The sequence below is a fragment of the Ixodes scapularis genome, unplaced genomic scaffold (genome assembly GCF_016920785.2).
Source record: "Ixodes scapularis isolate PalLabHiFi unplaced genomic scaffold, ASM1692078v2 PGA_scaffold4__175_contigs__length_147842914, whole genome shotgun sequence".
NCBI lineage: Eukaryota > Metazoa > Arthropoda > Arachnida > Ixodida > Ixodidae > Ixodes > Ixodes scapularis.
Window position 1 is genome coordinate 132809920 of NW_024609879.1, and position 14490 is coordinate 132824409.

Genomic DNA, 14490 nt, shown 5'->3' on the forward strand with positions numbered 1-14490 from the left:
CGACAGACGCGGCGCAAGACTCGCTAGCGGGTGCTGTGCGCGACTCGTGCGCGCAGCTGTCTTCGACACGTGTGGTTTGCTATCCGGCGCATCGAAGCAGCCGACATGGCTCTGCGGTGGCGCACTTGCTTCACGTTCGACGGACCCGGGATTGATTCGTAAGAAAACTGCGGCTGGTTTCGGGATCTTGCTTTTTCGAGCATTCGGCAACGTCGACGACGGACGCTCAACAATTACGATGACTACATCATTTCGAATTTGGGGGGGGGGGGGGGGGGGGAAGCTCATAACAGCTATCACTGTAAAAAAGAGTACAACGGACGTGCAAAGATTTCAGAGCCAATGTTAAACAATTTGCACATTCGTTACGTTTATGATGGGGAATGTGTCGCCGAGAGCGGCTTTCTCACCTCTTCCACGTTCCTGGACGAGACAAGGTCCAGGGCGAGGTTCAGGGTTTTCTTGCGAACCTCGAGGTCGGATGCGGCCAGAACTCTCAGAATATCCATGACAAGGTCCTAAGGCATGCAAAGAAAGGGTGGTCATTCAATGGGCAGCGACACCTTTGGAAATGCTCCTCCAGAGCAGAAATTTTCAAGCTTTTTGCACCTCAAGGAACACTTAGCTCTCTTGATTCATAGCCAAGGAACACCTTCAAGGCTTGATGCAATTAAGCGGTGTTAAAGAAGCTTACTCTCATTATAAATGTTGATGAAGGTTAATAGAGAGCATTTGGCAATGGGTGACTCAAAGTTGCAATAACAATGCCTTCAAGGGGAGATGCAGACCGAGAAACGGCAATAGTTTGCAAAAAATATGATTTTGAGTCTTACGGTCTTTTATCACCTTTGAATCTTCCTATATTATGTAAAAAAATAATAAGTTTTGATTATGGATGCGAAATTTGTCAAAAACGCATTTGAAGAACTTTCTGCAACACAGAACAGCATTAATCTGAGCCATTTTCAATCACGCAGTTCTTCGAATTGTGATGTCGTCCGCCAATGTTCACATTTATGTTGAGAAGTAGGCCTAGCCATCTTCTCTCCAACGCACTCTTCTGTAGCTTCAATTTCTCACAAAAAGTATTAACAAAAAAAATTATTTTTTTTATGGCAAAAGAGTGTTCCACTACATCTATGGTGATATTCAAACACATTTTTCTCTTTATGTAATTTTGGGGTATCTTCACAGTGTACGCACAAGAATGTTTGGTTTTAATATTGTCGTACCACAGCCAAATTTGGCATGCATATATGCTTCAGGATATGTAGAGCGTAACTATCAAGGTTTGGTTAGAAAGTATATTTTTTATGTGTATAAAAAATTTAAGAAACTCTTGCAGTGATGGTATTGCCCATAAGCTTTGTGAAGCAAATGTTGTAGCAGAAAAAAAAACAATTTTGGAGCAGGCACTTACATTTTTGTAACAGGCATTCCTTTTATCTAAAAAACCTTACACACCATTATTCACAAATATAATACCCAGCATGCGGTCTCCACGGCTCAGCACGCGCATGTACGTCGCTGCAAAAAGCGAGCAAAGCATGCGCCATATGCACTAATGCTGAAAATGGCACCTGCCAGCCGTTTTCAGGCAGTTCAAGAATCGTACAAGAAACAGATGGTGCATGTCCAGTGAAAAGAGCAGATTTCCAACTGATCTGCCCATCACCCAAATGGCATTTGACAAAACACGCTTTGACATGCATGTGCGGTTGGGAGTTTACCCTACAACCTCCAGTAAGAAACACTTTTGCACGTGCGCCTGCTAGCCTGCCGCCGTGCGTTGAGAGTTATGGCACAACCCCAGCTTTAGAAGCATTAAAATGATGATGGAAGTTCTGTGTCTACCCTGGTGCATGTCCCCTTGATCTGGAAACACAGTTTACTTGAGGCCTTACATAGGGGCTGGGACTTTCGTCACGTTGTAATTGAGCAGCTTTTTGTCCCAGTTCCTCGTTGTCACGCGCTTTTACCGCATGACGGCAAATAAATTGATTTTATTTGAGACGGTCGAGGAAATTTGGGAGCTCGAGAACCCACGAGTCTGGGAAACCCCCGCGTTTTAAGAACCCAGTTTGAGAACCTATGCTCTAAAGCTTCTATCGCACGCACCCTTGCATCTTGGAACAACTTGTTTAGAAAGGTAGAGAAGGCCTCCTTGTGCAACAGATTAGTGCGTGCCCTTCTAATTGAGGAGCACCAATGTCTCTTCTCTCTAAGACTTACAAATCGTGCATGATTTATGCCAAAAGTATGCCGCTAGAAATGGCTTTGCCCTCTCTCTCTCTCACCTGGAGTATCCTCTCGTGAGACGGGACATCCTTGAGGGCAATGAGCCTGTCCAAGACAATCAGCTTCACGTTGTTATCGCTCTCCTTCACGATGAGCTCGATGTAGCAGCTCGCCGCAGCCTGAAACGGACAGCTGGCTACGCTTTCAGAAGCTTGGGGGAACGAACGAAAGACATCAGAAATGCATTGCTGGCGTTCTGGAATGGAAACTAGAGATGGCAATCCTAGAACACTGCACCAATCTTTCCATTCAAGCAGTGCAGTTTCGCTTTAGGACTTGGTGTGGGAAGCATTATGACCGCAAAATCTTTGCATGGCCCTTTGAGACTGTCAAAGCAAAATTTTCTAGACTTCGTTCCTAGTTAATTGTGAAAGTAATGAAAAATGATAGGGAATGCAAAACAAGGCCGTCACCCGCGACGCAGACCCGAAAGCTCCCATCATCTGAAGCTCAGCACTATGTTGAAACAGTCCGTCACGGAGCAAATCCATATTGTCCAAGATTCCATGACACTGTATCTAATGATCAGAGAGTTTTCGAATCGCACTGGACTGAGTACCAAGATGGTGGCACCCACATGGAAAATCGGGGGAATGGAGTGTCGACACCCTGAGTATAGCTTACTTTGGGGCTCTATCTTCCCCCAGGGTCAGACACACATCCAGGCACCGTAGTGGCGACGGCGACATACTCACTTTGATGGCAGTGGGTGCGGTGGACAGGGTGACAAGGGTGCCAGCCGCTTCGTAGCGCACGGCCGGACTGTTCGAGTTGAGGAGGTTGTAGATGCAGCGGATGAAGCGAGAACGCTCCGCGGGATTGGCGTGGCACACCTAGATGGGAAAACAGAAGCCGTCTCGTATAGACCCGCAGCCGATAACGACCGCCGTAAAACACCAAGCGCGCGCCCATGTCACACGATAAGCGCTTACCCCTTACTTATGAAGCATTTCAAAGGTTATCGAAGGACATATCAAAATGCCCGCTCCCCTATTTTAAGCAAGTTCAAAAACACACAAAGGACACACCAAGCGCCCAGTGGCTGTGGGCGGCTGTTATCTCCAGGACTGGCGGACAGCACGGGTTAAGCGACGAAATGGAAGGACAGGGGTCATGGGGCGCACAGTCGGAAGGAGGCAGAAACTGCTAGCGATGAATGGGTTGCTTTTTGTTTCAACTAAGAGTCATTCGAAGGCTTTAGTGACAGGACTAGATGGTGCGTAACCGACCACTTTTAAATTTTTCTCAATAAACCATTTACCGCATTCAATCACATGATGAATGCAAACCCTTTCCCCCCTCCCTCCCACAAAGGTCCTCAACATTTATCTTTTTTTCCCACACAACCACCAAGTAAATTAGGCCACAAAGCAGCCAGGCCAAGTCAAGCCAAATCAACCATGGCAGCATGTGCGCGCGAGTTACGGCTGCAACTGGAAAATTGTGGAAGCGATCAACAGTGTAACTGAGCGGCGCGCTCGGTCAACAAGAGTGGGGTCGATCATTCGGAATTGTTTTCTACGTCAAACGGGTTGATCTCAACGAACATGCCGCGGTCTGTCGTCTGTTTTCGGACAGTAAAATTGTGAAAATGGTTAGTCCTGGGAATGGTCGCGCCGTCTTGTGCTAAAGTGCCGCCGATGCAAAAACTGTGTTGAGCGTTGTAGAGCCCTTTTTTGTTGGGGAAATAAATGTCTACATTGTTTTTACTTGTTCATTCACTCGACTAAAACGACGGCCATTCTGAATTCAGTGGCCGGACCAAGCAAGGGCCCACCCGACTGTGTGCTTCTTATGCATTTTTGCTCTTGGATCTAGCAAGTACCCATCCCTTAAGTTTCCATGATAATCTCCCAATTTCGGTGGGCGCTTGTTCAGTATTTCTATTGCACCAGATACTAAAGACAACAAGTTAAAATGGGACAATCGAAACAAACTTTTCTTTCAGCCTCAAGGGAAAAGTCAAGTATATAAAGGCATAACCACCAAACTTTCCGCTGTAGTATAATGTGACACAAATGCACCTTCAGATTGCGATACAATTCAATCGACATTATAATAGGTATAAGGGGCATACCACTGATTTAAACTTTATGTTTTTGCTACAGATACCAGTCGCTTAGAGGTCAGTAGATACGTCCACCTCCTTCACATACTTCACCTGGAGCTGAATGCACTTGCACCACCTGTGTGGCAGCCTTTCCATGCCCTGCCTAAACCATTTTATGGAAGTGCATTGCACCCACACCTGGACAACTGCTTCTAGTTTATCGATGACTATAAAATGGCAGCATCACAAGTGTTTATCATGGCCCCGATCCGGTGATAACCACTGGGGGCCAGATCAAACCATACACATACACAACCAACTGCCAGACGGGTTGTATGATGCATAGAAAAGACGGCCAAACTCAACAAGGCACAGGGTAAACACTTCAAGTGAATTCATGCAACGCCTTGATTGACCAGTGCCTGGTTGTAGGAGGAGAAAACGAAGATTAGCCAAGGCTGCCTGCTTTGGTTGGCTACTCTAAGTTAGGCAAGGTAGGTGCAGTTGGAAGAAGTAAAAGAAAAAGGAGGGGAGACGTAGCTTGCTTGCAGCTCATACACTAGCACTACCATACAATTCCGTATGGACACCTTCCCGCGAGACATTGCTTATCCCATTTTTCTGGCAAATTATCTATAGGCTAAAAAGCTTCGTCGCCCATCCCCAATTTCAGACGGATCAGCCACACGATTTGCGGTATCGGTATGTGCGAGAAGCGAGCTCAGAGCAGGTTCTCGCATGTTTATCGCACCACGAAACCCGAATCAGCTATGTTCGTGAGTTGCGCCTGCAATATTGGTTACCGAGTCATGCAAGTTTGTAGAGGGTTCCCGCGTCTTTATAGCATCGTGAAACATTAATTTTTTGCATCTGCGAACTGCGGTATCGGTTCCCTTGACAGAGAGAAGCTTGTAGCAAGTTTCCAAGTGTTTGTCACACCAAGAAACGTGAATCTGCCGTGTCTTCGATCTGCGGTATCAGTTTCTCCTCCATGTGGTCAATAGTGGGTGCCTGTTTTTCGGTAATTTTTTATAAACTTCTGCCGTCTCATTTCCAAAGATCGCCCACCGGACATTTTCCACCACTTCTCTCTCCAAAACCGGCGGGCGTTTTTACGGGAGTTTATGGTAATCGAAAAAGGTGTGCGCATGCAATCGTAGCATTAGTAGAGCTTCTGAAATGTAACAAAGACAAAGAGACTCGCTCCTTAGTGAACAGCCCTAGATTGGAGCGGGCAAAGCCGGGCCTCGGACGAGCAAAAGACAAAACTCACCTTGTAGATGAGCTCGACGATGACCAGCTGCAGGATGTCACCGAAGGTGTGGACCTGGTCGATGCACGAGTCCAGGTAGCTGAGCGCTCGCTCCTGGTCGACGTGGATCAGCATCATAAAGGCGTTGCGCTTGCACGACATGTCCATCTCCGTCTCCAGGAAGTTGGACATGAGCTCCGGCGCATCCGGAATCAGGAAGTCGAAGCTCCTGGACCGTGCAAAAAGAGGCAAGCGGACGACACACAATGTACAGAACTTAAGATTGGTTTTCACATTAACGTTCGAGCACTGCCTAGCAGGTGGCAATAGAACAATACCGACCCATGTAAAACTGGACCGAACGTTCTGCAGTATTTGTGGGACCAAATTTATGCACCGTTCGGAAAAAATGGTACCTTGCAGTATCGCCAGAATTGCTTCAAGCACACAAAGAAAGAATGTTGTATAACACATATGCAGATCTGAAGTGTTCAGGGCTAGCCAACGAGGGGCGGCAAGTCTGTCTTCGCGTAAGAAGCGGTTGGAAGCACTTCCCACGCACACACAACCTGGCAGACAGTGAAAGCTATGGCCCCAGCGAGCCAATCAGAAAGCTGTAGCGAGGCACATTATGATGCGTCATGAGAGTGCGGTCGTCCCGAGGAAAGCTGTCTCGTGATACGCTCCTTCGCTCCAGTTGGCCCGACAGGGTCCTAACATCAACTTTTTCTGAAGTTACGCTAGAACGGAGGATGGGCCATCATTTACATGTAGAGCTCATTGTGCAAGGTTTGAATTTGGAATTTTAGACTGAAACACGAATGAGCATTTCGGCTCTTTGACACAACTCTCTCAGATTCTGAAACTTTGAACTGTATTTTAGGGTTACAAATAAAAATAAAAAATGCTTTCCATAAAAATGATTTGCACAAAGGAAACTTAGTTTGAGACTTGGGATCGTTTTGGCTAGTTCATTTTACCACCAAATTTCTAGCCCCCATCATTGTTGCCTTTACCTGTGCTACCAAACATCTTTTTTTTTTTCTCTTTTCAAATGGATCTAAAAAAAGATGTTTACATATTTTGGGGGAAGAATCGGCAAAAATTGGTGTTTTGAACCCCATTTGTGGGTTTAAGTTCTGACCAAGGAAATTCTGCAAGTAAATGTCACCTAAGATTGGACTTTAACGAATAACAAAGACTCGTTAAACATAGGACTTCCGTACCCAAATGTGGTAACATAAGTCAGCGTTCGTTATAGATACACAAAATCCGCATGCGTCGTTGAAATTCTCCACTGCGTTTTTAGTGAAAAGCAAAGAAACACCGTGAGACAATGCAACGCAAATGATGCAATAAAAATCACAATTCTTTAAATGCCCTAATTGTTGTCATTCAGTGTCACACCGTGACCTACTACATGCTTCAATGTGCAAAAACTTTCACAAAAAGGGTCGACAAGCAAAGAGGTAAACATTGATACTCCACCCACTTGTAGATGGTGAAGATGGCGAGGACAGCGTTGCGCCGCACGTAGGAGTGTCTGTGCTCCAGGCAGGCTCGGATGGCAGGCATCAGCGGCTCCAGAAGCTCAGCCTCCTTCAGCTTGCACAAAAACCTCAGCGTCGAGCCGCGGATGAACTCGTTCGGGTGCTGAAGGTCCTGCATCAGTTCAGCATTGCCAAACGAAAACGGGGTGCGAGAATTATCGAAAGCAGCTACGACTGTTTACACTGCCGTGCAAGAGGATAGCCAGCAGGAGCATCTTCAAAAAAGCGTCTAGAAACCATGCAACAATATTGAATAGGAGTTTTTCTCACTTCTTACAGGCTTACTGACACCAGTGGGATCCAAGTATACTCGCACACAACGCGAATGACCAAGAGGCTTCTTTGTCGCCACATAATTGTAGGAATAAAAGCGAACGTTTCTTTTCAGTCTCTTCTTTATAAAACATGATGACGAAGTTGTGAGGATGGTGTTGTCAACAATGCAATCACCAGAATTTCGTCATCAAGCTTTGTGGTCCCGGCGATTACGAAATTTAGAAATTTAAATCTAGCTAATACGGTGGACATGAGCACTGCAAGAGCATCCGACATGGGCTCATTACAATCAATGCCCCAACGTGCATTCGGCAAGTGGCTCGGTCCCAATAGCAGCGATGACTGGAACAGCTAAACCTTAACAATGTGCGGAGCTCAGCGCGTGGCTATGATAAACGCTGGCGGCTTATAATCGGCTTTGGATCAAGTGGCCGCTTGTTGTGGTTGCGAGTTAAGGGGGTGAATGCTGATAGTTTTTGCCAAATCTGCGATTGTCTACAGAAAATAAACTAAACAGGTTATGAATGTAAAGGAATAATTCTAAGAGGTATTTACTGAAAGTACAAAAATTGTTGCATCACCCCTTTAAGAAACCAGCGAACAATGTTTCATCAAACTGCGATCATGGATGTCTCCAGAGATAGAGAAAGGTTCCGCAAGACTTCCATCATGAAGATGGCATCATGCTAACATGAGCAAAAAGAACCGGAGAAGGCATGGCCAGAAAGACTTGCCGTGACGCGACTTGAAAGGAACCTTCTGTAAGCCTCAGACTGATAGCCAATGTTTTGCTGAGGGGCTTAGCTTCTTCAGCATCTAAGAAGGAGCCCTTGTATGGCAACTTTGAGGATTCTAAGAGGTCCCTGGACGGCGCAAGCTACCACCCAATACGAAAGCTATACAGTAAACTCTCACTTGAGCAAACATTGGTTTAACGAATATTTCAGAATAACAAACTTTAAAAAAATCCCCCGCGGTTTTCCTATGCATTCTATGGAAAAATGTTTCAGTTAAACCAAAAACGAATTTCGAAATAGCGAATAGTTCAGTTCAAAGAACTTGATCGGTGGACCCAGGATTATTTTTGCAATCAGTTCAGCAAAGTTTTGTGCTCTGCAGTGCTGTCGTAGCCAATGCCCGTCGCCCCACCGCCGCAGCCTCTGCAGCGGCGGCATATCATCGCTGGCGTTTACAGCACTGCCGAGGAAAGCGGTGGTGTAGTAGACGAAAACGAACCAAAAGGTGTGTCTGTTTTTTGGTTTTTTTGTCATCGGTTTTGTTCGGCCATCTTAGTTTTGGGCAACAGCAGCAGGACGACAGTTTGTGCACCCACTTTCATAATGACTACGACAAAACGGAAGGGGTTGTCTCTATCAGACAAGCTCAAAATCCTTCAGAGTCTGGACAATGGTCAAAGGCAAGTGGACGTTCTGAAGGACTATGGGATTCCACCATCGATGTTGTCAACGATAGTGAAGCAAAAGTTGAAGCTTGAAGGAGAAACTGCATTCAATCCATACAGGAAACGACTCTGCACGGGATATTTCGAGCCAGTGGACGATGTTGTTGCGGTATGGCTTCGTCACAGTAACAAGCTGTGCCGGACGAAGTGCAAAAAAATATCTCTCTGGACAGCTTTGTTACTTTATGCACTCTAAGAGCACCGGTGCAAATGAAAATTACATTTTTTTTTTTTTTTTCAGAACGAGAAAGGCAGCAACGTAAATGTTATGCACTTTGTATATATAGATGTACATGACTCCATAAATTGCATTTCACACTTTTGACTCAATCTATGCTGTACCCTATGCTGTTCTATATTCTAGAGAATATACCTAGTTTAGTGAATTTTCAGTTAAGTGAACTATTCTCTTGGGACCCTTGAAGTTTGTTCAAGTGAGAGTTCATTGTAGCCAATACAGTGGAATCCGCTCATAACAATAATGAGAAAACCCAAAAATTCAATCGTTATAACCGATTATTGTGGTATATAGATTGGAAATTGATCGTTTTTAGTCTAGAAACTCTTATAAACTGATTGTTAAAAGCGGTTTCATTGTTATATGTGATATCGTTGTAAGTGGCTTACACTGTATTATACATCTACTCATCCAATCCTAACAAGCCCTTCCTACCAGCTTCACCTACCGAACAGTGCTGATCGTTGGGAAAGCTGGCGCTGAATTTGAGAATAAATGATAGTGTTCGAAGACAAGGGTCCTGTACTTTGTTTCAGCTTCCATCCGAGCGCAGCCAAAGGCTGAGGGACGGTTCGCAACTTCGAGAAGAGCATTCCTACGTGCCACAAAGTAGTCTGCAAAAGTAATTTAAAAAAATAACTGTTCCGTGTGTAATCATTGCACGACATTCCAGACGTGTACTGCTGAGAAGGATTTGCAACTAACGGAACTAAATATCTGAAGTTTATGTTTTTATTAATATGTAAAATCATGTGGTTTGGTGAACGGCATACATCCGCTGGCAACACTGCTCCAGCGCTCGGTTTTTCTGTGTGATTTTGTTCCCGTAATGGCCGAATCATGTGCTTCGCTGCTTTCCTCACCGAGTCGCTTCCAAACGGCCTTTCGCAAAGGCATGTTTGGGCATCAGGCGCGAGAGGTACTGATGAATGTCTACTTTCCAATTCAGCAGGAGACCCCGGCCGCGTCGTACTGCGGATGCGTTGTAAACAAGAAAAGCGTCCGGGCCCCTACAATTCACTGATAAGCGGCGAAATCAGGGCACCACTGTACCTGCCGATCACATTGAATGCCGAGAAGCAGGTGGAAAGGACTGGTATATCCAGACAACACACGGAAACATCAACGGCGGGTCATTGGGCACCTTGAAATGTGTACTTACATCTCGAAACTATGCCGAAATGCTGAACTGGTGGAAAGCTCGGACACAGACGCCAGCAGCCAGCCTACGTACTGACATCCCCTGTGACTAAATTTCAGAATGTGAAAGGGCACTTTTTAAACCTGTAGCAGACGAAATACTCGGCGAGCGCGGGCGGCGCAGACGACCAGCGGCGCAGCGGAGTGATACAAAAGTGCAGGCGAGATCGCGTGACCTATTGCCGGCGTGTGATTGGCTCCGGCCACACGTAGCTTTGGTTGCGCTCAAACTGAAGCTGAAACCAAGTATAGTGGTATCCAGTTCTCCTCCTTTTTGTCCTTGTCTTCAAGGGCTATCACGTATTTTTGACTTCGATTACTGCTGTGTTTTGTTTTTTCCACCTGCCTTGCGGTAAGCGTCGCAGACCAGGATCATCTCATGGAGCAGCTTGCCATCCGGAGTTGTCTTGGGCACAATCTCCCAGAAGACCAGAAGCAGCTTCTTCAGCGTGTGATCTTGGAGGGGAAGCACGAAGCGGATGATGGTCATCAGCAGGGAAGGGTATTTCTCTCCATTCAGCATCAGATGGATCGTCTTCTTCAGCGCCTCGGCCTTAGTCTTCAGGTCCCCTTTCTCTGTTCAGCGAGAGATCAGAATCATTCAGGATGCAACAATCCTTACCAGAAAATAGAGGAAAATGATGAGAAGGAAAATTCTAGCTCCTTTTTTGATACATAACACTGCCTTGCGGTAACTTACTGTCGTCTGCTCTGCCAGTGTGAAGCAGACGACAGCTTCAGCCTTGTGCCGTAGCAGTATCTTCTGCAGCAATTATAAATTTCCAGTAAATATTTGTGGAATTATCTTTTTATAAGAGGTATAATAAGGTTGTGTACAGGATGTTCCAAAAAGAAATGTACAGGGTTCTTTTTCACCATAAAGAATACCTATGCGTCTCTGAACGCTCATTCTCCGTCCAAAGGGCGCTCGAGGTATGAACCAGATGCCAAAGTTTCAGCACGAAACAATATCTAATTCAAAAGCAATAAGTGATTCTCTGAAAATTTCAATGGGAAAATGGCGGCCGACAGAGCTTTTGAATACATGCAGCTCTATCGTGCCAGAAACCAAAAACGGCCGAAAATGGGCCTCATTTTTCCACCGCAATTTTCACAAAATCACATAACTTTCGATATTGGTTCGAGCATGTAACTTTGGCATTTGGTTCGGTCCTATAGTGCTACCTTTGGGCAGAGAATGAGCGTTCGGCGAAGCATAGTTTATTTCAAACAGTCCTCAAATGAACAAGTTCAGCTTCAGCAAGGTTCCATGATCAGCAAGGTCAATGAGAGCACTGGTAGACAGACTCACCCAGATCGTTTCTAAGTTGCATTTCATTTGGAGGCTCCAAGTCTGTTGGTATGTTGATAAGGGTGTAGCAGATCTGATCTGCCGACGCCATCTTCGCAGAATTTCTAAAACGTTTAAGGAGAAAAAAAAACTTGTAAGTTAAACAAATTCTTGGTAGCACGGGCCTGTGCCTCATTGCTACTTCATCGCGGTGTTGTCAACAGTAAAAGTGGCGTCTTGGATACCTATCTAACCATAGCTCCCAAGGTGTTGTTATAATAAAAAAAAAAAATGATAGACACAAGTTTACAGAAATCTAAAGTGTGCAAGTTGGGTGGTTAGGTGCTACTAGAGAAAACAGACAGAAGCAGCTCGTGTAATTTTAGTGATTCCTGCAAACAGGATATGTTCACACAGCCATTCATCAGGCATCTTCGTCCATTCGGGTACAAATAATTGTTTGTATCCCGGGAAAATGATCAATTGATGTCAAAAAAGAAAAAAAGAAATGAAGTAGGATTGTTACGACATCGAGTACTAATGAAAGAGACAGTATGCCACCGCAACTCTGAGTGATCTCAACTGCTAATGAAATCTCATTATACCACTTTTTTGTTTCGAAACATCTGTGAATAATTAGATTCTTAGTTAAAGCTTGAATAACGTATAATAGTTTGATTGCGCCCCGAACGGAGCTACACATGCAAGCAATTGGGGACACGGAACGGTCAACACAGCATTCGTGGCTCATAAACAAAATTCGCTAAACTTTAGACGCCGCACAACTTGTCCTTAGGTTGAATAAGTGAATCCTGAACAACCGTTTGGCGATTTAAAACGTGAAATAAATTTCTTACCGGTCGATTCCGGCCTCAACAATCAGGGTGGTTACAACTCAGCACTTGCAACGTCAACGCACGCAACGGTGCCTAAAAGCTACCACGAACCACTCAAACAACGCCCTTTTTGCTCCCACAGATGTAGAGCGCGATAAAACGTAGTGCGCTGCTGACGACGAGCGCCCTGAATAACTCTATGCGCCCTGACGAGCCAATGAGGTAGACAAGCAGCACAAGCGTGCACAAGCCAAGGCGATGTGACGTCTCCGCTAAAATTAGAGGATAACTAGCGCCCTCTAGCCAATATAATTCTAAACATTTTGTTGCAGATGCCGGGAGTTTTGAACCCAACACAACGCAAGGCTCGAAATTTTAACCTCGCCGCAATTGGAGTTGTTTGATTTACCTGCACTTGCCTGCACCCTATACCTCGTTGATAAAAGTGCAGGACAATAGACTTCTTCCAAAACTTGAAGCGCCCCATCACGGCCAAGTGCCACGCAGTGCACGCTGGGAACTGGTTGGCCACCCAGTTTCGATTTCGATTAAGGAGCTTCTATTCATGCTATCACGCGGTGACCGAATGCGCTGCTTGCGTGTTCGATTGTCCGACTTCCCACGATTGTACAAAACCCTAAGCATCCTCGAGCGATCTAGAAGGAAGACCGGGGCACTTTTCTTGGTTCCCGGCATGCCGGATATCGTGCCTGCGTATGGAAACGTAGTAAGACGTGACTTATAGCGAGTTCGTTTCACGGCACTCGTGCCCACGCGTGCCCACTCGCAGCGTGGAACGGGTTCGTTTCGGCCGGCACTCCACGAGTGGTTGCACTCTCCGAGTTCGTTTCAGCGCTGACACCCCACGCGTGCATGCACTCGCTGCACCGAGAAAATCGGGAGTGCGCCAAAATGCAATCCCGTCATGCCTCGCTCCGGCGGGGCCGGCGAGGAGCGGGAGCAGACGACGAGGGTTCGTCTGCTACAATGTGTCGCGGAACCGAACGGAAAAAAAGTAGATTTTCTGATAGAAATCGCGTCCCACGGGCCACGAAATCAAACGCGAGCTTGAATTGTGAGCGTCTGCTATTTCCCGAAGGAAGCAATTGACAACCCGTGATTTATTTGCAGGTTTTAAATCGCTTTGTTGCCGCACAGACGCTGAAATATACCAATGTGTAAAGGAATGCTCAGAACAAACGTAAAAGCGGCCCCCGAGATATCTATCACCATCCGTGTGCGGGTGAAAAATTTAACATTTGTCGACAAAACTCTCTCAGCAGAAACCTCTGACTGCCCAATAAGCATCAGAGAAAGCTAAAGATGGTAACTTTACCCGAGGATTGGGCAACATCATCATGCAGCTAACTTGCCCCGTCGTGTTTTGTTCGAGAATGCTCTCGTTCTCGACGCCCTCACCGAGGCATTATAGGTGAATCATCTGATCCACCTATAATGACGATCCAAATCGAAAGTCCCAGTTTTGCTGGATATTCCAACAGGCTAGTTTTAAGCCGCACCCTTTCAGCGGTTCACGCATAATACCATGCTCAAACGGATCATGCTTGTGCTCGGACAGCATCATCAGTTTTCTTCAGTGTAAACGGTTATAACAATTGAAAGATCGGAACCAGCTGCTTTGTAGACAGCTGGTTGCGGAAATTTACGCCGTCTGTAACTATCTCTACGGCAGCCGAGCTGCTTGAAGTCATCGCAACTATAAACTACAGGTTGCAGCGACCAACGTTTGTAGATAAACGTTGGTAGCGACTGCATTCACGCATTCCCACGCATCACTCCGATCAGAAAGGCGCTAGTTTCGGTTTGAAGTCGGTACCTTTTCTACAACATAGATGGCGGCAGCATCAGTCTTCCGCACTCGGTGCATTTGGCGAGTTCGTTTGAGTCCAGTTTTCCGTGCAACACCCTGTGAGTGCGATGCATTCTGGGAGAGAACTCGAACGGTGCCAGTGCGTGTGAAACGAACTCGCTATTAGTACCCTTACCCCACGATTTTATCTTTAAGCTCACTTTCAA

General features: G+C 45.9%; 1 protein-coding gene across 2 annotated transcripts in view; it reads right to left on the reverse strand.

Moving 5' to 3' along the window:
• The window catches only part of LOC8038243 (coatomer subunit beta), a 31800-nt gene extending 19107 nt beyond the window's left edge, over window positions 1–12693 (reverse strand). The window contains exons 1-8 of one of the 2 annotated variants that reach the window (XM_029966193.3): window positions 12475–12693; window positions 11639–11742; window positions 10673–10902; window positions 7093–7262; window positions 5622–5829; window positions 2994–3131; window positions 2298–2417; window positions 411–518 (exon numbers count right to left, since the gene is read on the reverse strand). In XM_029966193.3, the coding sequence (XP_029822053.1) occupies window positions 411–518; window positions 2298–2417; window positions 2994–3131; window positions 5622–5829; window positions 7093–7262; window positions 10673–10902; window positions 11639–11729 (1065 nt within the window). In that variant the 5' untranslated portion in view covers window positions 11730–11742; window positions 12475–12693. The remainder of the gene's footprint in view (window positions 1–410; window positions 519–2297; window positions 2418–2993; window positions 3132–5621; window positions 5830–7092; window positions 7263–10672; window positions 10903–11638; window positions 11743–12474) is intronic. The other variant, XM_029966194.2, reaches the window with a different exon arrangement.
• Between the last annotated feature and the right edge of the window lie 1797 nt (window positions 12694–14490).